Below are 25,349 nucleotides of genomic sequence, written 5' to 3'. Positions count from 1 at the left end.
TTACCACTTATGCTTTTTGAAAGGCAATGTATGTCAGGGAAGAAGAAACAAGTATCTAAAAAGTCTATGTCCTGGAAGTTAAAGTACATCCTGAATGGCCCTGTGATTTTTATCAAGTTTCTCTAGTTATACATAAACAGGTGAGCTCTCACCTGGGGTCCTATTTCCTCCAGAAATTGCATTTGATGTGCCCTCTGTGAGCCCAATCCCAGAGGCAAAGGGGCAAAGGCTCTTCATCACCCTTAGAATGAAATACAAACCTCAGAGAACATTGGTGCAGTCCTTACCATGCATGAACACTTTCATACCCATCACTGGATTTGAAAAGAGCTTTAAGGGAGAAAGAAAAAAAAAAAAATCACAGCTAAATCTTAACAGTGATCATCTCTGGATGGTGGAAATGGACATGATTTTAATTTTATGTGTGATTTCCTAAACCTTCAAAATCTTCAATTTTGGAGCTGGGTAGAGACGATGGTAACACAACATTGTGATGTACTGCCACTGAATTGCACATAAAGTGTACACTTTTACGTTAGTTGTGTGAATTTCACCTCATTAAAAATATCCTTCAATACACATGCATGATTTTATAGCCATTTATTGAAATGTGTTTGAGATGAGAACAAACACGGATTCTTAAGGCTCAAAAGCAGTTCAAGTAGCTGACACTCTCCCGCACCCGTCTTTCCAAGTCACTTGCCTAGGCGACTAGCCTGCAGCGCGCTCCTCCGACCACCAGGGGTCTCCGCGGAGCCCTCGCGTCCCCACCCGCGGAAGAGCGTCATCTCTTGCGCCTTTGAAGCGCGTGTGCTGGCGAGAGGCGTGGTCGGGTTTGGCAGCTCGGCAGGCCTGACCGCCGACCACCTGGACCACCCTCCGGCTCTTCTCGGTCCTGGGCTGGGGCTGGCCTGTAGCCCCGAGCCCTCGCCTGTCCCTCCACTTCCCACCCCCGGCTGCAGTCTTCTGCTGCTTCCAACTCCCCACCCTTAACTGCCTGCCCCGGTATCTGTCCCCCCCCCCCCCCCGCCCTCCGCCCTGCTCTGCCCCTCCAAGGGCCGTGTCTCTGAGCCCCGAACCCATGGCGCTTCAGGCGCTGCAGAGCTCGGGGGTGGCCTTCCGCAAGATCCTGTCTCACTTCCCCGAGGAGCTGAGCCTGGCTTTCGCCTACGGCTCCGGGGTGTACCGCCAGGTGGGGCCCAGTTCAGACCAGAAGGTGAGCCTGGCCCCGGGGCAGGCCCCACGTCGGGAATCGGCCTCCTCTCACGAGGTGCCTTTTGCCTTGGATCCCTCCAGAGCCCTAGAGCTGCCTCTACTACGAGCACTCCACATATCAGCTAGCAAAGTGCAAACTGTGGGAAAGTGTTCCTGGTATAATGACATCATGAGCTGAATTTTGGAGGATAAGTAGGAGCCCACTTATCTCCGGTCTAGAACAGGAGATGCAGTTATGGGGAGGGGAAAGCTGATGCAGAGGCAAGATGGAAGGAAGGAAATATTTGCCTGGTGCTGGTTCAGCGTACTCAGCCTTGGCAGAACATTGGAGTTTTCCGAGAAACTTTAAAATGCTGATGCCTGGGTTCCACTTGCGGAGATTCTGATTTACTTGGTGTAGGCTCAGACCTGGGCTTCAGATATTTTAAAAAATACCCTGCTGATTCTGATAACGCAGCCAAATTTGAAAGTCACATGTATCGCTGTGGGAAAAAATACAAAATGAGCCTCTTGACTTCAGGAAGCTGAAGGGCCAGGGCAGACTCAGGGAAGTTATCAGCAAAAGTTAGTGAGTGACCAGTATATTTACCAATGCTCAGAACATTTAACAAGAGTCTATTTAGGACTATGAGTTGTTACTCTTCAAAGTTGGCTGAGCGCAACAGTAGTGAGGGTACGGTGTTCCTTGTGTTGCAGTCCCTCCCCATCCTCCCCCACCCCCCCCCCCCACCGCCGTAAATAAAATGGAAAAAAGTTTGCTTTCAAGGTGGAGACAAGATTCAAGACCTTGCAGAGAAGTGGCAGGCAAATATTTTCATTTAAATGGGGCTGTTAATGACTCTCTCCGCTAAGGCTTTAGAGCTTTTGCTGAATTAACATAAAAGGAAATGGAGTCTAAATAGAGATGTTGTCTGGTGAACTGGATTTTTACTTGCGGCAGTTCATGCACAGCCTAACAATTCACTGTCTTCTTTAATAAACTAAGGAAAAAGAAGTGTGCAGATTGTGATAGGGCCCCTCTTGCATTTGGACACCTGGCTGTAATCTGTCCTTAGGTTAAAGTTTGTTCACTTCCTGGTGGAGCCATCTATGCTGTTGCTTGGGTTTCCTTTTTCCCAACTATACTGTATTTAAATGATATTTTGCTTTAAATTGACAATATGTGAAAAATTATAGATTGTAGGAAATTCTATAGATTATTATAGGCTAGTTATTTTTTCTAACCTGTATTAACATAATTATACATTTTTAAAAAACATGTCCACCCCAAATCTTCAGTTTCACCAGTGGTTTGTGGATTACATTTTGAAAAACTTAGAGCAGGCCTTAGCCTCCTGATTCAACAGCCACTTCTTCATTTTTGCATGAAGATTTTCCTTTGAGTGGACCTGGAATTTCCTCCAAGAACAGGCCCTTTCTTCCCTTTCCCTCACCCTCATTCCCTACAAGATAACAAGTCTTATAGATTCCAACAGGAAGTTTCAGATCAGTCCCTACCCTCAGTGCCTTACTTAGTATCTTTTTCATTTCTCACTGGGAATTTTGCAATTAACCGCCTGTGTGGTTTCCCGGCCTTTAGTCTGTCTACCCTCCAAGGAGCTCTTCTGTAGGAAATTTTTTTAGCCTGGCAACCAGCCTCCGTCTCTGGTCTCATCACCACCCCCTGCTTGTGTTCTATTCCAGCCACATCAAACTCAATGCAGCATCAGGAACATGGCCAGCTCTCACATCTACAAGAATGCTTTCCTTTAACAGGACCCCCTTCCCTTCCCCATCCTTCTAATATTTCCACCAAGCCTGCTTAATTCTTGCACATTCTTCAGGACTCAGATTTATCAGAGTCTTGAAGAATATGATTTTATAGCAAGATTTCTGCTTCCTGTTCTGACCCCACTCTAAGTGAAATTAGTACATTTTGCATTCCTCTGTCAAGTTCATTTAGTGATAATTCATCTCTTCTCCCCAGTAGACTTTTTTTAATCTCTACCCCAAGATCTATCAGAGCTCCTTGTAGGTGCTCAGTGAGTGGTTGGTGAATGGCTAAGAATTAAAATAACTTATTTCCCTTTCTATAATATTTTACAGAGCTTTGCCATACTGTGTTGTTTGATCCGGAAGAAGAGTGGGACACATTTAGATGAAAGGCCAGGTGGCATAAGGTTCAGCACAAAGAATTTGTAACCAGACTGTGTCTGCCACTCACTGGCTTTGTGTCCACAGGCATGGAACTTACTCTGTGCCTTGGTTTCTTTTTCTCTAAAATTAGGATGATAACAGTACCTATCTTGCAAGATTATTTCGAAGATAGAATGAATTATGGTGCATATAATTCAAAGTATTTGGAAGAGTACATGTTGGGCAGGTCAGTACTGCTGTTACTATGTGTATTGATGAAAACAAGCTCAAATTGGTACCAGAGACTTGCTTACATTTTTGCTGACAGCTTCAGGTCTTCTATTTTATTACTCATAATGGCGTAGAATGTTGGAGCTTTCCGCTCTATTTAGGTGCCTTTCTAGGAATCAAAACTAAAATCATTCTCTTTTCTTCATTCCCAGAATGCCATGCTGGACTTTGTTTTCACAGTAGATGACCCTGTTGCATGGCATTCAAAGAACCTGAAAAAAAATTGGAATCATTACTCTTTCCTAAAAGTTTTGGGGCCCAAGATTATCACCACTGTACAGAATAACTATGGCGCTGGAGTCTACTATAATCCATTGATCATGTGTGATGGTAGGGTAAGTGACTTCGGACCTTTGTTGTAACTTGGGTGGTTATTAAATTAAATATTAGAATACCAGCTGAATATATATGTTCTTGCAATTAGGAAGTGTTCGCATTCCTGCTGGATAAAGGTGGTTGAGAGTAACTGTCTTTAAGTTTTGCCTTTGGCCAGTGGTTCTCAAATTTTAATGAGCATCAGACCCACTAGGGTGCCTCTTGGACACACAGATTGCAGTTCCCCATCTCCAGAGTTTCTGATTCAGTAGGTCTGGGGTAAGGCTTGAGAATTTGTATTTTTCTTTTCTTCTTTTCTTTTTTTAAAAAAATTTTTAATGTTTATTTTTGAGAGAGGGAGTAGGGGAGGGGCAGAGAGAGAGGGAGACAGAGAATCTGAAGCAGGCTCCAGGCTCTGAGCCATCAGTACAGAGCCCAATGCAGGGCTCCAACTCATGAACCGCAAGATCATGACCTGAGCCAAAGTCGGAGGCTTAACCGACTGAGCCACCCAGGTGTCCCTGTATTTTTTCTATTGAGATATAGTTATATAGCATTGTGTTAGTTTTAGGTGTACAATGTAATAATTTGATATGTGTGTGTATTGCAGGATGATTACCATAATAAATTTAGCTAACATTCATCACCACACATAGTTACATTTTTTTTTCTTATGGTAAGAACTTTTAAGATTACTGTCTTAGTAATGAGGATTTGCATTTCAAACAAACTTCCAAATGATGCTGATGCTGCTGGTCTGGGAAACACTTTGAGAACCGCTAGTTTGGTCAGTGGGAGGAATAGGCAGGCCCATTAAGGATGAGCGTGAAGATTAGTCTTATCTATATGGAGGGGCAGATACTCCCAGGAAGAAGTTGGAAGTGAAGAGGGTAATTGGGAGAATGTGGTGCCACATGATAGGAACCTCCTGGTGCCAGCAAGTGGGTAGAATTTGAGGATGCACCCCGTCTCCCTGCTGGAGAGCAGATAAGATGCACAGATCCCAGCAGAGTGTTGTCTGACAGCAGGAACCCTGCCAAAGGGTCTTTCACATGAAGGGGTCCAGTCTCTAAGAGAGCTCCCAAGACCTGGGCAGGACCGCAGCCTGAGAGGACCAATGGGGGACTATGTCACATCCCTCCCAGAGATTAGCTGGGCTACTGTTGACATACAGGTTCCGCCAGCTATGCCAGTTCTGCTTCATGCTGCTGATTGCTTAGATCAATCCTGCTTTGATATGCCCATAAATCATCCCTGAGGATCTCCTTGAAGTGCAGATTATGACTCACTTGGTCTGGAATGGAGCCTGAGATTCTGCATTTTTTGACAAGCTCCCAAGTGATGCTGATGCTGCTGGTCAATGGATCACACTTTGAAGGGCAGGAGGTTGGAGTATTGACCTGAGAAGGATTTTGAAGACCTGTCTGATCTTGGCGGGTATGGGCACTATGATTGGTGATGTCTGCATAGCCTCTGGGCTAGATGTATACTTTTCTGGTTGAGGTCTAATCCTGCTCCACCTGCATTTTGCAGTTGAAAAGATGAAGGTTCAGAGAGTGAACATGGCTTTCATAAGGTCATGCGACTCGTTAGTGACAGTTAGTGACTTTCAGGTCAGTGGTGTTTCCATTACCTCCCAGCTGTTACATGCCTGCAGCAAGAAGGGCTTTTTCTGCAGTATTGCAGCCAGATTGGAGGGGAGATTGTTGCTCGGTGCAGCTTTTCACGTCTGCTTCAGTCATGCCAAACACATAGCTTTGTTCTTTCTCCATAATTAGTATTATGCTGAGCCTATCTCTAATTAGTGGTTTCAAACAATATTACAAGCTCCAGTAACCAAATGTTGGGGCATAATTATATGCCAAAGAGACTGTACTTTTTAATTGAAATTCTTTAGCTACTTTTTAGATATTCGTAGCCTGAGAAGGCTGTTTGGATACTGAAGTTTAGCAAAGTGAGTCTGAAGTTATTCATTGAAGCAAATGGGATTTTGTAACCTGGAACAACTACATTTAGGGTTTGTACAAATTGCTTTTGAAATGAGCTTGGCCATAATTCCATGTGTTTAGCTCTGATAAAGAGGTTTAATTTTTGGAGATGTAGCTTTGTAATTACAAAAGTGTTTGAAATACTCAGTAGCAAAAGGGAAGTTCACTATGTAAAGGAATTTGGTGAAAACTTCTAAAGAAAATGTCTCGTATTCTGTGATGAAATGAATGTTGGAAGCCCAGACTGAAATTCAGGGACCTAGTTTTTACACTGCTACCATGGTTATGCCATTTATTAGGTTTCTTATTTCTCAGATGAGAACCATGAACTATATCTTGGCTTCTCACACTGTCTGTGGTACAGACTCGGTTTTTATTTCCAATCCAGGGAGGACCAATATGTACTAGACAGCACCTAAGAGCCGTTGTGTCTTTAACATCACAAGAGCCTGAGTAAAGATAGTGGTCACTTCACCTCACATCACTGAGGGGACAGATCAGTCTTGGAAACTAATCCTTTGTGACAGATTTTGTGTTTTCACAAGGTAGATTTTAAATGGCTTTGGAAATCTAGGTGCTACTCTGCTCAGAAATTTATTACCTTAGGTTTTGCATTTGCAAAAGCAATAGTATGGTATTTTGCCCTCCTTGATGCCCATTTCTCTTCTTTTCCAGCTTATCAAATATGGGGTCATTAGCACTAGTATTTTGATTGAAGATCTCCTCAACTGGAATAATTTATACATTGCTGGACGACTCCAGAAACCGGTGAGCAAGTGTTTTATTGGCTGCCACAGTTAAGGATGTCTCTCCTCTCTGAACCTAACCCTGCTTTCGTCTTTGTGATTGCATTGAGATGGAACTCCAAGAAACAAAAATGCATTTCAGATTCCTTTAAGTCCCTATAGAATTCAGTGCCAAACAATATCCAGATATTACCCACACTACCCCTGCCCGCTCTCTAAAGATAGTCCAGTTGTCTGAATGGATCAGCCTCAGAGTCAGTACCTATAGATGGCAGTACCTTTGGATGGCAGAAGAGGTGCTCAGTGCCTCAATAGAGCCTCTATCAGCATGACCCAGATCACCATTTCGGAACGTAAGTGCCACAGGGCAGTTTTTGTCCACTGACGTATCCCATCAGTGCCTGGGACAATGCCTGGCACACAGTAAGCGTTCAGCAACCATTTGTTGAATAAAGGAATAAACCAGGTAGTCATTCAGAGGGGAGTAGATTCTGATCCCCTTTCTTACTCTCCTCAGGCCAGTGGTGAGATCCTGCAATAAGTCCTTCCCTCATTTGGGATTCTACTAGAGGAGGCTATGGGGGGAAGGCTTCCCCCTGGGCATAGGAAAAAAGTGGAAAGGACTTGAACTTTTGACATGTATTTACATATTACATTTCTTCTTTTTTGCTGATATATAGCCTATTTTCCATGAAGGAGTCTTTTCATAGTTTAAGAACTGTGTGACATAGTCACAGTTGCTAATGTCACAGCAAGGAACGATTTTTGTGCTGTTAGAGAGTCTCAGGCCCCACAACAGGGTACATGGATTGTTCTCAAATGTTTCCCATAAGAGGGAATATGCTGCTCCCTTTTTTGTCATTTACGGCAAAAATTAAAAGATTTATACAACCTTAGCTCACTTGGTTGTGCCATAAAAATCTCTCTTGATATATATGGGCAGTCACAATTCTCTTGCCTTGCTTCTGGGCTTAGAATTTAATAGTGCAGCTCATTAGAACATCCAGAACCACTTGATCAGGGCAATAGTTACATGGGTAAGTCTGTGTATGAAAATTTGTCAAGCTGTTCCCTTTAAACTTGTGCACTTCACTAAAAACATTTAAGTCCAGAAACAATAAGCTTACTGAAATAACTTCATATTTATGTAGATGAATTTCGCATTTCTAAGCTGCATAACTAATAAAGACAATCTAGTAAAGCTGGATAATCAGTAAAATAATTGAACAAATAGATGTAATTGAAAATTTGTATATGTTAATTTTCTTTCCATTTTTTCTTTTTTAATTTACAAAATGTGTAGTCTGATGAGTAATGCAAGTGGAATTAGAAGCCTTGGGTCTTATTCATTCATGCCACTTATTAGCTGTTTATGTGAACTTGGGAAACTTGTTTGATCTTTTTGAACCTCAGGTAATTTATCTAGGATAAATACAGTGCTTGTCCTGCCTGCCTCACGAAGGCAGTGACTAGTAGAAGCAGAACGGAAATGCTAGAAAGAACATGGGTATTTTAGACTCAGATCTAGGGCTTGGATCCCAGCTCTGACACTCCCCAGCTATGTGACCCTGCACCAATGACTTAATTTCCCTGAGCCTTGGGACATCCTCATCTGTGTATGAGGCTGACAGACACCAACCTTAAAAGGGATTTGAGAAATGCCTAAATCTAAAATGCCTAGCACTGGGCGCCTGGGTGGCTCAGTTGGTTAAGTGTCCAGCTTCGGCTCAGGTCATGGTCTTGCAGTTCGTGAGTTTGAGCCCCACTTCGGGCTCTGTGCTGACAGCTCAGAGCCTGGAGCCTGCTTTGGATTCTGTGGCTCCCTCTCTCTCTGCCCCTCCTCCACTTGCACTCTATCTCTCTCTCTTTCAAAAATAAATAAACATTTGTAAAAAAAAAAAAAAAAAAGAAAAGAAAGAAAATGTCTGGCACTTAGTAGATACTCAGGAAATGATCTTTACTTTCTCTTTGTCCTTGCCTATCTCAGTTATTTTGAGATAAAGTGAGATACTGAATGTGAAAATGTTGTATTATGCTCTGTACTATGATTTGTGCTTACAATATTTCCATTTTTTTTTTTTAAATAAGCTTTAGAAAATGAAACACCGTGAAATCTCAGAATTTAAGCCCTGGAAATGACCTCAGATTTCATCTAAATGTCACATATCCTGGTAAAATAAAACCAGCAACTCAAGACAAGTAGTAGCTGCTACACCCATCTTGATAAAAATTGCATTTCTCATCTAACTTGAAAAAGAAAATGTTATCAAGAATGATGACTATTCTTCAGGCTTATTAAGTTTCTAACTCAAGAAAACTAGGCTATCTTAAGAATCACTTGAAAATAACACATGGTAAAAAATAAAATCAAAAATTATAAATGGGCAAATTAACTTTCACCCATTAGCAGCTTCCCTATCACCTAGAAATCACTGCTAACCAGAGAATTCGGTGATAACTATCTTTAAACCAATGATTTTTGCCACTAGGTGGCAGCAAATAGTAATGAAACTTGAACAAATCTGATAAAAAGAGGGTTGATAGCATTGTGGACAAAAAAAAAAATAATTGAAGATCTTAGAATTGTGAGAATATGAGTGCGAATTCTTTGCTTTTATGTATTTTCAAAGAAGTATTTATGTTAAATGATATTGTCTAAAGCTCTAAAATTGTCTTCCATATTGCAAATAGAATTTCTCAGTTCATGTCTTTAAAAGGAATATACAGAGGGTATGTGGGAATTCACTGTACTTTCCAGTCAGTTTTGCTATAACTCTAAAACTGCTATAAAAAATAAAGTTTATTAATAATAATAAAAAAAGAAATATAGGAACGCCTGGGTGGCTGAGTCAGTTGAATGAATGGCTCTTGATTTCTCCTCAGGTCATGATCCCAGAGTTGTGGGACTGAGCCCAACAACAAGTTCTGTGTTGAGCCTGGAGCCTGCTTAAGATTCTCATTCTCTCTCTCTCTCTCCCCCTCTCCCCCTCTCCCCCCCCTCCCTCTCCCTCTGTCCCTCTCCCCCACTTGTGTGCGTTCTCTCTCTAAAAATATATATATAAAAGAAATAAATATAAAAAGATGGACATTTCTGGAAAAAATTGAGTGTAAATTAAATTTCTATTATACTTTATCATTAACTTACCTTGTAACTGAGGAGATGAACTATTTTTATTTCTAGGGCAGCTTTAAGTTTCTGAGTCATTTCCCAAATCATATTTCTATGAAATATGAAATTTAAAGTATTTAACAGAATCTTGTGGCCAATCCTTTCTTAGGTCAAAAGAATTCTAAAGTAAAATTAAGTCATTCCCCTAGTTTATTTAACCTAAGTCTGGGTTTTTGTATATCTATGTTTAGATAATTTGGCTTGAATTTTTAAGACATTCACATTGACATACAATGTCAATATTTTGCTAGTAATATAGCTTTTTTATAACAAATTATTGACCTATAATTCATATATCATACAGTTCATCCATTTAAAGTGTTCAGTTCAGTGGTTTTTAGTATATTCACAGTTTTGCAATTATTACCATATTGTAAATTTATTGATTTGCTTTTTGCAGATAGAAAATTCCCAGTGGTATTAAAGATCCCTGAAAGAGAGTTGGAAAACCTGACTTACTGGTTTGGGCTCTGCCCAGTTGTGAGCAAATGTTTGCGTCCCTAGCCTTTGAAATGCAAAATTTGAGCCATTAATATACTTATTCAGACAACTAAGTTTTTTCTCTGTGGTTGCTAAAGGAATAAAAAAAATAATAACACCACATTGCTGACTCTGGAAAAGCCCGCAGTCCAACAGGCGTATAATAAGGTTTCAACTAGCTCGAATGTTCAGTGTTTCTTCTTAGTCCTCAAGCAGTAACCATTTAGAAAAATTAGTCTTTCTGGTCATTTGGAATGGGAAACTTCTGTGAGAAGTGTCATTTGGTTGAGTGTTTGAACACTAGGTAGGGCTGTGTTCCTTGTGAACTGTAACTTCACTTTTTGCAATTCAAGGACTGTCTCCCTGTGACCGTATTCTAGAGAAAACCACATGTGACTCTCTTTTTTTTCTGTTTTGAAAGGTACTCACAAATCTCTCCGAGTTGGGCTTTTGAAAGTCCCTTCAAGCATTGCCCCTTCCTCTTCCCAGTAAAGATTTTTCTCCTTGGCAGTAGTGCTAATGCTATCTGTGTGGTTCAGGTCGGGGCATTCCCAGTAAGATACAAACAGCTATTCACAAATCTGAGGACTTTCTTTTTTTCCCAGGCCTCTCTGGCAGCGTCCCAAGAGTTCGCTGGCTTTTCACTCTGAACCACAAATAACAGTGCTGCTGAGACAAGTTCCTAGGTCACCTTACACTGGAGAGCCAGATCAGCACAGTAGCAGAGTCTTCTGAATTGACATTTTTCCTTTGAGTAAGGATGCTTTTATTTTTACTCTCTTAACCTTAAATAGCAAACAGACTGCTTTTCTACAACCTAAGTAGAACAGCTTTCTTAGAGAACAAGTGTATTGCTTTGAATAGGAACGTTTTCCCCAAAGTTACTCTTTGCATCTGTGATTGGTTAGCATCTCAGAATAACCTCTGTTTTTATTTTCTGTAAAAGCCACCAAAAAGAGAGAGGCTGAAGAATTATTGAGCAGGACCTGATGAATGAGGATGACAAATAGGGTTTTGGAAGTAAACCTGTGTCACAGGGTTGTAGAAAGAGCTCTGGATGAATCAGGGACCTACGTCCTCTCTTGGGGTGCTTCTCAAGGGGGAGTCTTTTAGCCTCCGGGCCTCAGTCTTCCCATTAGTAAGATAAGGAGGTTCCCCTTCTAGATCCATGATTCTATATGGAATACAAAGTTCATGAAAGTTATTCAAGGAATAAATATAGGTGTTATTATAGCACCCTAACATAGCTTTTAATCATCTTTTCAAGATAAATTAACCAGCACCAAAAAAAAAAAAAAAAAGTTAGCCAGAACAGATCCCTAACTAAATGCATGAGAATAATTCAAAATATTTAGAGCAGGATTTGCCAAGTATAAGGGTGTTACCCTGATTTTTGCCATCGACTCATTATGCAACCTTGGGCAAGTCAGGCTACTGGACTGCACCTTCGTTTTACTTTCTGCAGATGATTGCAATAATACTGAACTCACCCAAGTGCTGAAAGGCTTAATTAAGGGCTATTAAGTGCTGTAATTACAAGGGAGGAGTTGGTAGTAGTGAATAAAGTGGCTTACCTACCATTTGAGACGTTTGGATGTTATAAATATGCCCTTAGAAAAAAAGTAGGGACAAAAGGTGAAAGACAGAAGTGAGGTTCTTAAGTTTATAAAATAGTTATGTTTCATAATGCTGTTTTTTACAATTAAAAAAAGAAACTCTATTTTGAGACAGACATCCCTCCTTTATCCTTGCCATCCAATAAAACTTCAGAGTTTCTCATAGTGTATGTCTTTTATGTGCCATCTTAATTTTTCTCCGAAATCATCTTCCTTTGACAAATAAAAGGCAACTTAAGCCCTGTTCTCTAGAATGGGGGAAGATTTGGTGACAGCGCCACATTGTGTACGGAAAGCGAATCCATTTCGCTCATGTGAGAGTCTTTATTAGGGACTTCTAGACCCCTTCCTTGTTAAGAAAATCAGAAGCAGCCTGATGGTTTATGGATCATGCTGGGAGTGTAAATTGGCACAGCCACTCCGAAGAGCAACTTGGCATTTCTGCTTCTAAGAATGTACTTGAGAGCAGTGGTTCTCAAAATGTGGTTCCTGGACCAGCAGCATTAACATTACTGGGGACTTGTTAGAAATGTACATTTCCAGGCCTGACCCAGGCCCACTGAATCAGAAACTCTGGGGGTGGACCTAATAATATGCATTTTCACAAGCTCTCCCAAGAGATTCTGGTGCTTATTAAAGGTGACAACCCCTCGCCCAGAGAAGCTCTTGAATCACGCCGCAAGAAAGACCCAGAAGGAAGCTATGGGTCCATATGCAGTATCTCATGATCTAACCAACAACCTTATCAATTTGGTTCTGTTATTAACCCCATTTTACTGATAAGGGATTATGGCCATAGTCACAGAGCTAGTAAGAAGTGGAGCTGGGTCTTGAACACATTTTCTTTCTCTCCCCCCCCCCCATATTCCTTTTATTCATTTATTTATTTATTTATTTATTTATTTTAAAAAAGCTGGCCAACTAATATCATCAGTTCCCATACTTTTTAATGTTTTCACACCTGTGAGTACCCCAAACCTGGGCATCCCTGTCCTAGATACCATCCCCAGCCCCCTGCCATCATAGCCTTGTTGAACACATTTTCTTGACTTTACAGTGCAGTCTTCAAAACAGAGAATCTCAGAACAGACTGGACCAATGTGTAGTTTAATGGACTTGGTGGAAGTCAAAGAGAGCAGCTTCTGGTGGGTGTATTCAGAAGAAAAATCCTTTTTATTGACCAAGTCACTCACTAGTACATGAGATAGTTTGCATTTATCATTTCATTCGATCTTTGAAACAATTCTTTGCTGCGTATTTATCCTCATGTTGTAGATGAGGACTTAAGTTCAGAGAAGTTAAATAATTTGCCCAAATTCATACAGCTAGTAAATCCCTAGACCTGAACCCATACCTATCCCCAAAGCCATCTGCTTCTACTGTAGCTAATTTTCTTTCCTTTTTCCTTAGTGAAGTTCAAAATAAAGGATGAAGTGCTTAGGTTATATATGGATAAGAACAAAGGTGAGTTCTAAATAAAGGAGTTAAATGCCTTTCTCTACCATGAAATTAAGTAAAGAAGACTGAGACTATAAAATTGTAAAATACAAAATTTCCCGAAGGACATTCATTCCTTTTATACTGACTTCTTTTTCAAAACCCATGGAGAGTTTATTCATTTGAGAGAAATTTTTCTTTCTTTTCTTTCTTGTATCTGGTATCTTTGGTTTAGCATCAAATGCAAGCCTCTGGGATTGCTTATTAGAATAGCAATTATTTTGTGTTGGCTGGCCTAATCTTCTAAGATCTTTTGGGCTAAGGGTTTGGGACAGCTCCAGTGCATGTGTAAACCCGTAGCTTGAGCAATACTCTACTCCTGCAATTTTTCTTCTGAATGTTATGCTTTTTTGCAGGTGAAAATCATAGCAATGAATGAGAATGTTGCTCTTAGGTCAGCCCTTGATAAAAATCTGAAGAGTGCTGTGACCACGGCTTTCCTCATGCTACCCGAAAGCTTTTCTGAAGAGGACCTCTTTATAGAGATTGCTGGACTGTCTTATTCAGGTTAGTAGATCTGGTGCTCACGTTTTCTGCAAGGAGATTTGTTGTGCAGACCAACATTCCACTCCTCACGCTACACAGGAGGCATGGCACCCTTTGTCCTGGGTCCCATCACTTCCCATGCACGTTCCTGCAGGAACCCCATGATTTGCCTCCAAGGTCTCTCCTTCCCACATCTGTATATAGATCACTCCAGGGTAATGTTGCTGTTGTTGTTACTGTTCATTTTCATTTTGAAACAATTTCAAACTGACAGAAGAGTTTCAATAATGATATAAAAAACTCCCATATACCCTTTCCCCAGATTTGCCAATTTTAATGTTTCACCACATTTGTGTTGTCATTCTCTTTGTACCAGTGGTTTTCTGACTCTAGTGTGCATCAGAATCCCCTGGAGGGCTTGTAAAAACAGACTCCTGGGCCCACCCACACACAGCTGCTTTGGTAGGTCTGGAGGGTGGAACCTAAGAATTTGTATTTCTGGAAAGTGGATGATGCCATTGCACCTCTATGGACCCCACTCGGAAAACCACTGCTCTCTCTGTATCTGCAAATACTGTATCATGTTTTTTTTTTCTGAACTATTTGAGAGTAGGTCATTCATATCCTGTCCCTGTCAGGCCAAATGCTTCAGTATATGTTTCCCAAGAACAAGGATGTTCTCTTACATAACCACAGTACAATTACCAAATTCAGGAAGTTTATCACCAATACAGTACTTTTATCAAATTGAGGATCCATAGTCCATATGTTATTGCTGGTCACAGTGATGTCCTTTTTAGTATTTTTTCCCCCCTCAAGTACATGATCCAGTCAGGGATCACATTTATTAAGATGTCCTCTCTCTTTTATCTTTTAATCTGAAACACTTCCTTAGCCTTTTTTTGTCTTTCATGATATTCACATTTTGAAGTCTCAGACCAGTGATGTTTGTGCCCTGATAAGCAGAGTTTTCTCTCTTCTAAGCAATCCATGGGGAGACATTTGAAGATCATGAATATATTCTGCTTCCTGTCAAACTTTCCTTCCTAGATTAAGCATTCAGTGATGATTCTTGCTTGAACCAGTCTTTACTATGATGGTTACAAAGTGGTGACTTTCCAGCTCCACCTCTCCTTGCACATTAAGGAAAAGCTTTCCCTTCTTCCCCATTCAATACTTACTTTATCAATCTTAACTTCCTTTCCCTTTCTCCTTAAACCAGTTGTGTTCCTCAGATATGTCAAGGGCCCCCTTCAGAGGGGAAGGGGAAAGCTGAGAAAATAAAGCCCCTGGCCCCTAGCCCCTGACCTGGCCACAACCTGAGGGGAGTCCCCCTTCCTGTTTATTGTAGTAAGGATCCATGTAAAACTTCATTTACAAAAGAGTAGTCTGCTACTTTTAAAATAGTTTGAAAACCACTGTCTTAAGTAAATGTCTTCTTTCCCAGCTTTTAAGTGTGAGTCAAGGAACTATGCTCAAAACACTGCAAAAGCAGTTTACTCATTTTCTGACTCCCTGTACAGATAAGATTTCATGGAAATCTAATGCTGAAAGAGACCACTAAGGCCTGTTCTTCAGTCTTTTTTTTTCCCTGAAAGGCAGCTTGCAGGACTGCGGCTGCAGTTGCAATACTGGGGAGAAAGGAAGTGACAAAACCTCCATCTTGGTTGCTTCCAGCCCCACGTGGCAGCAGCCCTGCCTTTCGGCAGAAAGTGGAGGAGCAAAGGCTGGTGCGGCTAAGTACCAGGATGAATGGGCCTGCACGCCACATGTGGGCAAAGGGGGCCCCCATGCCCCCCTGTGAAGAAAGATGGACCCAGAGCCTTTTTTGAAGGGCTAACTTGGTGGGAGAGGTGCAGAGCTGATTTCTGCTTTGCCCACACCACTGCTGCTCTTCCATTTTCTCCCCATGATCAACATCAGCAGAGTGTTGGCTGGATTCTAGGAGTTCCTATACATTCTGAGCATTGACTAAAGAAGTTTATCAAATGACATAACTGCCTGCACCTATGAGCAGACTTTAAGTTAGCATTCAAGCTGCAATCAGTCTTCAGCTGACTTTTGCTTTGTCTCCTGGAAGGGCCGTGATTTATACCCTTCTCTTCTCCTGTACTGTGAAACAGGTGTTGGGTGTTCAGTGAGTACTTGCTGACTCATAACAGTATCATTCTCTGTTTTTGCTTCTTTTATAATAATTATTATACAGCAGTATAGCAGTGCTATACCAGACACAGATAGGTAGGTGGGTAAGTAGATAGATGAGTAGGTAGGTGGGTTGAGGGGAGGTTAGTTCTATAGAAAAGTTGATCATTTATTCCATCATTGAAACCTCACACAACAAGCCTGTTTGTTCAACAGACATTTCCAGTGTGCCTTCCATGTGGCACACACTGCCCCAGGTCCTGGGTATACACTGGTCAGCATGATGTGAGTGAGACTCCTCAAGGAGTTCATGTTCTCTTAGGTAGAGCCAGACAGTAAAGAAGCAGTAAGGTCATTTCAGAGAGTGGTAAGTGCAATGAAGAGAAGAAAATAACTCAAGATGAAGGCCACCGTAACGGTGGATAGTCAGGGAGGACCCTCTAACATAGTGATGTCTGAGCTCATATCTAATAGTGGCATGAAGCTTGCCCTGGGCTCCTAGGAGAAGGGCAGAGAGAGAGAGAGAGAGAGAGAGAGAGCGAGCGCGCTTCCTATAAGGCAGGTCCTCACCTTGGTGTGCCTGACTCCAACTTTCTCAGCTTCCACTTTTTCCCATTTCTTATCTGGTCTCCTCTTGCTCTCTTATTGTTATATTATTTATTGCTTAACCCAGATTTGGATCTGAGAATTTGACCAAGGATCCCACATTACTCACTTCACGGAGGTTGGCTTCTTTTTACTGCAAAATGTAGAACACAACATTTGGCACATGTTCTCCAGAGGGAACTGAATCCAGCTTGGTGCGGTCCCTAGCTTATATGTGAGACACTCTGCGAAGAGCATTCTATTAGCCGGTGGTTAGAAATGGGAACATACTTTTCCATTAGGACAACATTATATGATGGTTGTTCCTAGGCCAGGACACAGCACAATTAATGGTTACCTACTCTATAATATAATGGAATTAGAGTGGACTAGTCAGGATAGGGAAGGATCTAGGCCCTGCAGGTAGATACCTTTCACAGGTATGAGACCTGCCTCAGGCCATGTGTTGAAAGGCAAGCTTTTCCTCTTGCCTTTCCTAGACTTCTGAGAACCCAGTATCCTTGAACTGATTGGATTCTAACCTTTCTGCAAACCACCCAAATCTCCCAAGCCCCCGGAATATTGCAAACTTTAAATTATCCACCAATCTCATTTTTATTTACAGCTTTGACATTTATTTTGCACCGTTTCCATATGAGAGACAATATGTTGTTCCTAACCTGCGTAGGTCAGCATTTCTCCCTGGAAGGGGGTGGGGATGGGGAGACAGGAAACACCATCTCTCCATATTATTGGGCAAGTTCCTGCCCATAGTTACTAGCAGAGACAAGAGCTGTCTGTATTACCAGTAGTAATAATAACCCCTTACAATTTTATATAGTATTTAAGGATCACTTTGCCTTGGGGGTCGGTCTTGACGGCTTTGTTGTAAATGATGGTGAGAAAGGAGTAGGTGGAAGATGAGAGCCTGAAAATTGGGAAGGCGTAAGCTTTCTAATCCTTCACTTATTCTTAGAAGTCAGCATTTAAGTAAACAGAAAAGGAAAACCAAATGAGCTTTAAAGGGTCACCTTGACCTTTCTCATGTAAGTACAAACTATTAAAATGACTAATTTTACATAATGATCCTGGTTTAACATTTATCAAATGAATCAGCGTCCCATACCTCATGAAGAATTAAAGCTATAATTTCTGCTCTAAGGAACTTCACATTAATAAACATGCAGTCATAGTGAGTCAGTGATAGGCTTAAAAACAACACGTGTAAAAAAAGCACAGAGTGTGAAAGAACACAGCTTGTTTAGGGAAGAAGGAATAGATAGATGTGACTGAAGTCCGTGGCTCATGGTAGAAAACAGTAGTCATTATTATGTGCCAGGAACGACTCTCAATATTTTTGATTGAATAACTAGTTTAACCTTCACAATAACCCGTTCCTTTGTGTGCTGATTTATTGCCCGATTTTAAGATTAGAAAACTGAGGCCCAAATCTGTCTAAGGTCATTTGTCTGGTAGGTTAGTGGGTAGTGGAGCTCGAATTTTATTTATTTATTTTTTAAATGTTTATTTATCTTGAGAGAAAGAGAGAGTGAGGGAGGGGCAGAGAGAGAGAGAGAGAGAGAGAGAGAGAGAGAGAGAGAGAATCCCAAGCAGGCTCCACACTGTCAGTGCAGAACCCAACATGGGGCTTGAACTCACAAACCCTGAGATCATGACCTGAGCTGAAATCAAGAGTTAGATGCTTAGTAGGGGCGCCTGGGTGGCTCAGTCAGTTAGGCATCTGTCTTCAATTCAGGTCATAATCTCACAGTTCCTGAGTTCAAGCCCCATGTCCAGCTCTGTGCTGACAGCTCAGAGCCTGGAGCCTGCTTTGGATTCTGTGTCTCCCTCTCTCTCTCTGCCCCTCCCCTGCTTGTGCTCTGTCTCTCTCTCTCTGTCTCTCAAAAATAAACGTTAAAAAAAAGAGATGCTTAACTGACTGATCCACCCAGGCTCCCCTGGAGCTACAATTTTAGCCCACACTCTTCACCATTTAACTTCACTGCCTCCCTGGTATTTTGGAGAAGAGGTTGTGTGCTGGCCAGGCCAGGCAAGGCATTGAATACAAAGGTAAATGAAAGTGGAATTTGACACCCTGTACACAAGCAGGAGCCACAGGTCTCAGGCATTGCAAGATGGTGGGAGATTCATTGCTGTGGAAAGATCATTTTGCCAACACTGTGCAGGAGGCAGAGAGACTAAAACAGGAAAAAGTCTTACTCAACAAATAATGATGAGAGTCTCCTATGCCAAGCACTCTTTAAGCTCTGGAAATGAAGGAAGTAATTAAGGCAAGCATTGTCCCTGCCACTGTGGGGCTTTGATTCTGGTTGAAAAGTCAGTCAGCAAACACGTGGCAGCACTAGAACAGGGGAGGGAGGCGAATGTGTACGTGTTACATTAGTGTAACCAGGGAAGGCCTCCGGGGGAGATGGGGGGTGACATCTGAACTGAGCACCACAGATGAGGACCCATGTGGAGGGCCCCTCCCACCATGAGAGCCGTGCAGGCAGACAGCAAGATAGTTAGGACTGTGTTCGCATTTGGCCGGCCGTGCATCCCCAGCCTCTGGGACAATGCCATGGTACATAGTGGGCACCCTGCACATCTCTGTTGGGTGGATGGACAGGGTGTGAATGGTGATGAGGGCTCGAACTAGAGCAGCACCTCAGAGAAACGTACAAATTCAAATTCGTGTCAAGTCCTTCTTAAATCAAGTATCTTATTTTGTACCTTGCTTTTTTTTTTTTTTTTTTTGAAACATTGTATTACTTCACCGAAAGCAGAATTAGTGAAGCGTTTAAGAGCTGGAACTGTAGAGTCAAAGGCATGGGTTCGTATCTCAGCTGCACTCTTAATTTTTTTGTTTTTAGGCAAGTTTCTTAGCACCTTGTGACTCAGTTTCTTCATTTCTAAAGAAGGGTTTTATATGGATTAAATTAAATCATACATGTAAATGTACTTAACACAGTGGTTGGCACACAGTAAATGCTCAGCCATTGTTATCTTAGATACGTGGTGTTTATAGATACTAACACAGCCACTTGAGGTTGTAGACAAAAGAAAGAGAAAGATGGCAGTCAGCCCTGACTTTGAAGACTAGCTTTGTAGAAGTGCTTGAACCTCTCCGAGCCCATTTTCTTTTTGTAAAACAAAAAGAACTGTTCTATAATAAGGTTTTCAATGAGATAATATATATAAAAGTCCCAACATCACACCTCATTGATAGTTGGTTGTCAGAAAATGATTACTGTTATTATTCATTACTGTTATCGTGTATCATTGCTGGCCGCGTCAGTTTTTCTTAAGTTGAGACACCATTATTTGCTCGTTCAGTGGTAGATGGACACTCAGTTTGGCTCCATTTATCATTTTATTAATGACACTGCTGTGAATCACTTTGGAGAAATTACTTTGTAGGGGAAGGGGGCAGAGAGGGCCATGAACTTCCTTGGATATGTTCTCCAAAATGGAATTATATTGTTAGTTATAAGAATTACAAAACTTGTTACATGTTGCCAAATAGTGCTTGTCAAAATTAGGAGGCGTTAGAGTTCACTTACATCAAGTGGATTATTTGGCCCTTTCCTGTCCTTGAGAAGTAAAAAACACCTTTAAGCACTCTTGTGTAAAAGAGAATGGGTTTCTTTCAATGCCAGGTTGTCTGAATTCAGGCTCAGCTACTTCTAGGAATAAGACAAAGCAAGGAAGTTGCCAGTTGAGTGATTCTTGGAGGAAAAAAAAAATTAGTAATGGGTGCCAGCCCTGTAAAGTGTGAGTAAACATCCTCATTTCTGGACCCTGGTAAGAGCCAGTGAAGAAACTTTCTCTGGAGTGAGAGTTATTAAGTTTTATTCTATGAGAGTCACACCATCTGAAACCTTTCAAGCAGTGTCACTGGATAACTTGCATATTGGAGATTGACTATTTCAGTAATTTGGAAGCATATTTCTCTCTGCTTGCCAAGCTTGAGCTTTTGCTGAAGCCTCAGTTGGAACTCTGTGCTTAGTCACTTGGTAATTTCTGAGAAAGCAGTACTCCAGAAGGGATATTAATTGTCAATAATAGCTAATGTTTTTGGATTACTTACTGTGTGTCAGATACTGTTCTAAGTGTTTTACATGTATTAACTCATTTAATCCCTGAATCTTATAAACTAGCTACTATTATTGCTTCCATCTTACATTTGAGGTAGTGAAGCCCAGAGAAGCTAAGTAGCTTGTAAGCTTGGATTTAAACAAAAGTGGTCTGGCTCTAGAACCTTTGCTCTGCTACAAAGGATCTGTGGTGGCAGGTGTGATTCCTGGTTCATACGTGGGACAGTCTTCCCCCAGGCCTCAGGGCCCTGGATGTGGCTCCCCACCTCCCTCCCTCCCCCGCCCCCACACCCACCTTGTCATCTTTTTCTGCTTGTGTTTTTTTCACAGCACTTCCTGTTGTCTGATACACTCGTTATTTTATTCACTTGATGGTTTGTGTTTGGTCTCTGTTCCACTACTAGAATGTAAAGGGCAGAAATGTTTGTCTTTTTTGGCTCACTCTACCCCATGCTTATAGTGGTACCTGACACATACTAGGTGAATGAACAGATAAATGGCTGTGATACTGGTGCCTTCCTGAACCAGTATCGTAAACCAGATTCCTCCCTGTCCCTTTCTACACTCAGCCATTTTGTGTTCACTCAAGTATGAAAAGAAAGGTGATTCAAATTTGTATCACCAAGTGCATCAGCTGTTTATTCTTATCTCATTCTCTTCTACATTATGAGTTAGTGGGATATGGTGCCTTTTCTAACACCATGGAGATATTTTGGGAGTTGCAATTTGAATGGTGTGTTAGACCGCCTCCTAGACATGCTGTCTTAGTCATCTTAAAATAGGTATTATTTTGTACACATGCAAAAGAATGAAGTTGGACTCCTAACTCATACTATGTAGAAAATTAACTCAAAATGGATCATGGATATAAGAGCTAAATCTATAAAGCTCTTAGAGTGACTTTGGGTTAGGTAGTGGTTTCCTAGATAGATCCCAAAAGCACAAACAACAACAGCAAAAAAATAGATAAATGGGAAAATTAGATAAATGGGAGAAGAGATTTACAAATCATGTATCTGATAAGGAACTAGTATAAAGAATTCTTGGAATGCAATAAAAAAACAAGTAACCCAGTATAAAAATGGGCAAAGAATTTGAATAGACATGTTTTCAAAGAAAGTATACAAATAGCAAGCAAGCACATGAAAAGATGCTTGGCATCATTAGTCATTAGAGAAATGCCAGTTAACGCCACAGAAACAGTGCTTCATACAATGGCTATAATCAAAAAGACAAGAACAAGTGTGGATGAAGATGTGGAGAAGTTGAAACTTGCATGCATTGTTGGTGGGATTATAAAATGGTGAAGCTGCTTTGGAAAAACAGTTTGGCCGTTCCTGAAAATATTAAACATAGAGTTACCATATGGCCCAGCAATTCTACTCTTAAGTATCTACCTAAAAGAAATGAGAACACATATCCACACGAAAACTTGTACACAAATGTTCATAGCAGCATTATTCAAAAAAAAAAGCCCAAAAGTAGAAACAACCCAAATGTCCCTCAGCTGAGGAATGGATAAAAAAATGTGATATAGCCATCCAATGGACCATGATTTAGCCATGAACAGGAAATGAGTATTAATACATGGTACAACATGACAAACTTTGAAAACATAACACTAAGTCATAAAAGACCATTTATTGTACAATTCTATTTACATAAAATGTGCAGAATGGGCAAATCTACACATACAGAAAGTAGATTAGTCTTTATCTAGGGCTGGGGTTGGAAGGGTGGAGGGAGACAGAGAGTGGCTGCTAATGGGTACAGGGTTTCTTTTAGGGAGGCCAAAATGTTCTAAAATTCAATGTTATATAACCCTCTAATATATTCTAAAAATACTTAAAAAATTGAATTGTATATTTTACATGTGTGAATTGTATTAGGTATGTGAATTACATCTCAAAAAACGCTGTTAAAAAAAAAGAATATTATTCTGCCATATCAACATCCAATTTGGGCTCCTTTTCTTAAACACTACCACATAAGAAATTCCACTTCCGTAACCCTCACTGAAATGATCTGTTTTCACAGCACTTGCTGCCTCAAGCAGGGCGTATATCTTTATATCTCTGATGTCTGGCACAGCTTCTGGTACTTACTAGCCACCCAAATATTTATTGAACTGAAATAGCGGCTGTGTTGCAGTTAGTTTAAGAGGGAAAAGTTAGCCAGTTATTATCTTCAAGGACTCAGGGCCTCCTCTGCCCTGTATCCTTTCCCCGTCCCAAATACATTATCACAGCAACAGTACTGTCTACTTTCCTATTTATGAAGCGTTCTCTACTGCCTTAACTCATTTAAATCTAAAAAGGACTCTGTGTGGCGCCTGGGTGGCTCATTTGACACTGACACCCAGTGAGTGCCCACCTCTTGATTTCAGCTCAGGTCACGATCCCAGGGTTGTGAGATCAAGCCATGCTAAGCATGGGTCCTGCTTGGGATTCTCTTTCTCTCTCCCCACCACTTGCACATGCTTGCACGTTCTCTCTCTCTCTCTCTCAAATAAAAAAATAAAAATAACCTTGTGAGGTCAGTATGATTGTTATAGCCATTTTACAGAGAAGAAACCGACTCGGAAAGGTTAATCTCCAGTCCCTCTGAGACCCTGCCAGACTTGAGAGCCAGGGCCTCACCACTGTATGCTGTAGCCCCTTACATCCCTACCTTGGTAATAAGGCCCCTGACCACTGGAGGCATGCTAGAATCACAAAGCAGGCTGACTACAGATGCTTCACAAGTCTCTGGGTTTGTTTCATTTCAAAGTTGAAGAGAAATTATCCTTTTGGTTACCCATTGTTACTAGACTGGCAGTTCTCTGGCTGGAGCGGTCAAGATTTAAACTTAGCAGTCGAGGTATAAAATAAAATTAGCAGTCGGTTTTTCTCAGTCCCTGTGTTTTGTTGCAAACGTCTCTGGAGGTAAGAAAACTTGATTCTTATGATCAAAGTGCTGGGTCATGCTGTGCCCACGATTTTATTCATGTTCTGAAGAAGCAGGTCATAAGCCCATTCGCTTGCTCTTCCCTGTGGCTGACCTAGTTGTGCTGCACGGCAGCTGGACAAATTCAGTTCAGCAGACATTTACTGATGTGCCTTCCCTGTGCCAGGCAGCGCACAAGGAGCTGGAGATGCAGGGGTGGAGAAGCCCCAGTCCTTGCTCTCAGAGAATCCCTAGTATTTTCCAGGTCTTTCCTTTAATCATGACATGCCATTGTTCTTTTGGCGAGGATTTGCATTAGTCAGCTGTTACATTTTAGTAAAATACAGCCATGCTTTCAGAAAGTTACTGTCTAACATACAAGAACACTTTGTGGAATGCACAGAAAGAGAAGAAATGACACAAATGTGTAGAACTCAACAATGATGCAAACTGATGTTTCACTTCAGAGCCAGCCAGGTTGGATTGAGTTGGATGATGTCCTATCCCTTCAAAGATCGATAGAATCCATTTATAGGCTCTAAATAAAAGCATAAGGATTTACACAAAGGAAAGTTAACCCAGCTCCTCCCCATTCACATTTGCCAAGTTAGCACGTCAGCATCCCATGCATCTGTTTAAAAATGCTAGAGGGGCGCCTGGGTGGCTCAGTCGGTTAAGCATCCGACTTTGGCTCAGCTCACGATCTTGCGGTCTGTGAGTTTGAGCCCCGCCTACCGCTCTGTGCTGACAGCTCATAGCCTAGAGCCTGCTTCGGATTCTGTGTCTCCATCTCTCTCTGCCCCTCCCCTGCTCGTGCTCTGTCTTTCTTGCTCTCAAAAATAAATAAAATATAAATTTTTTTAAATAAATAAATAAATAATAAAAATGCTAGAAGTAATGTGCCAACATTATAGAAGTGAGGGAAATGGAGGAAAATTGCAAAGTAGTGTAACACTAGTCACCTAAAATATCACTCCCCTGATACTGAGAGGTGGCTGGACCTTTGCACCTCAATCTCTTCATCTATAAAATTGGGAATACTTAGTACCTTCTTTAGAAGGCTTTGCCAGGACTAAACAAAGTAACAGTGCAAAGCACACACATACCACAATAAATGTGTACTTATTAGAGCAAAAATAACATTTTTCTGTAATCTTTTTGTCTTGTTTTCCCTGTTGGTTTTTTACCAAGTTTTCTTGTACTTTTGTGTCTTAGTTTCTTGCTTATTATATGATCATTTTCCATCTCACTGTGTGTGACTACTGTAATTTTTTAATGGCCATACACTTCTGTGGTAGGGTGTGGGTGTACCACTGTAATTTATCCGTTCCCCTGCTGTTGGACATTTGGGCTGCTTCCAGTGTTTCGGTATTATAAATGGTGCCTCAGTGAACAGTTGTATGTATGTAGCATATTCACTTACTTACTGGGTCATTTCATCTCCGTCCTTGTTGCCCTGATGCTAAATGGGGTATAGAATACTATCTACCTAAGAGGATAGGGATGTGCGGATTGAACGAGGTAATACAGCAAAGCACTCGCAACAGTTCCTGGCCCTACCAGATGCTCAGCGGGCATTACCACCTGACCTCTGTTTGGGTCTGTTTCTTTAGGCTTACTCTCCAGAGGTGGGATTGTCTCATTCCCTGCTTTCCGAAGGATTTTACCAGTTTATGAAGTCA

At 41.3% G+C, this 25,349-nt stretch overlaps 1 protein-coding gene across 4 annotated transcripts in view; it reads left to right on the top strand.

Moving 5' to 3' along the window:
- The first annotated feature begins 1,025 nt into the window (after positions 1-1,025).
- Positions 1,026-25,349, top strand: part of TAMM41 (TAM41 mitochondrial translocator assembly and maintenance homolog) — a 51,280-nt gene continuing 26,956 nt past the window's right edge. For all 4 annotated transcript variants that reach the window (XR_006214965.1, XR_006214966.1, XM_007075448.2 and 1 more), the window contains exons 1-4: positions 1,026-1,216; positions 3,774-3,956; positions 6,600-6,692; positions 13,789-13,939. Coding sequence is in view for 2 of the 4 variants with exons in the window: in XM_007075448.2 (XP_007075510.1) it covers positions 1,082-1,216; positions 3,774-3,956; positions 6,600-6,692; positions 13,789-13,939 (562 nt within the window). In the remaining 2 variants the exon portion in view is untranslated. The remainder of the gene's footprint in view (positions 1,217-3,773; positions 3,957-6,599; positions 6,693-13,788; positions 13,940-25,349) is intronic.

Source organism: Panthera tigris, chromosome A2 (genome assembly GCF_018350195.1).
Source record: "Panthera tigris isolate Pti1 chromosome A2, P.tigris_Pti1_mat1.1, whole genome shotgun sequence".
Taxonomy (NCBI): Eukaryota; Metazoa; Chordata; class Mammalia; order Carnivora; family Felidae; genus Panthera; species Panthera tigris.
This window is presented reverse-complemented; position numbering and strand designations above follow the sequence as displayed.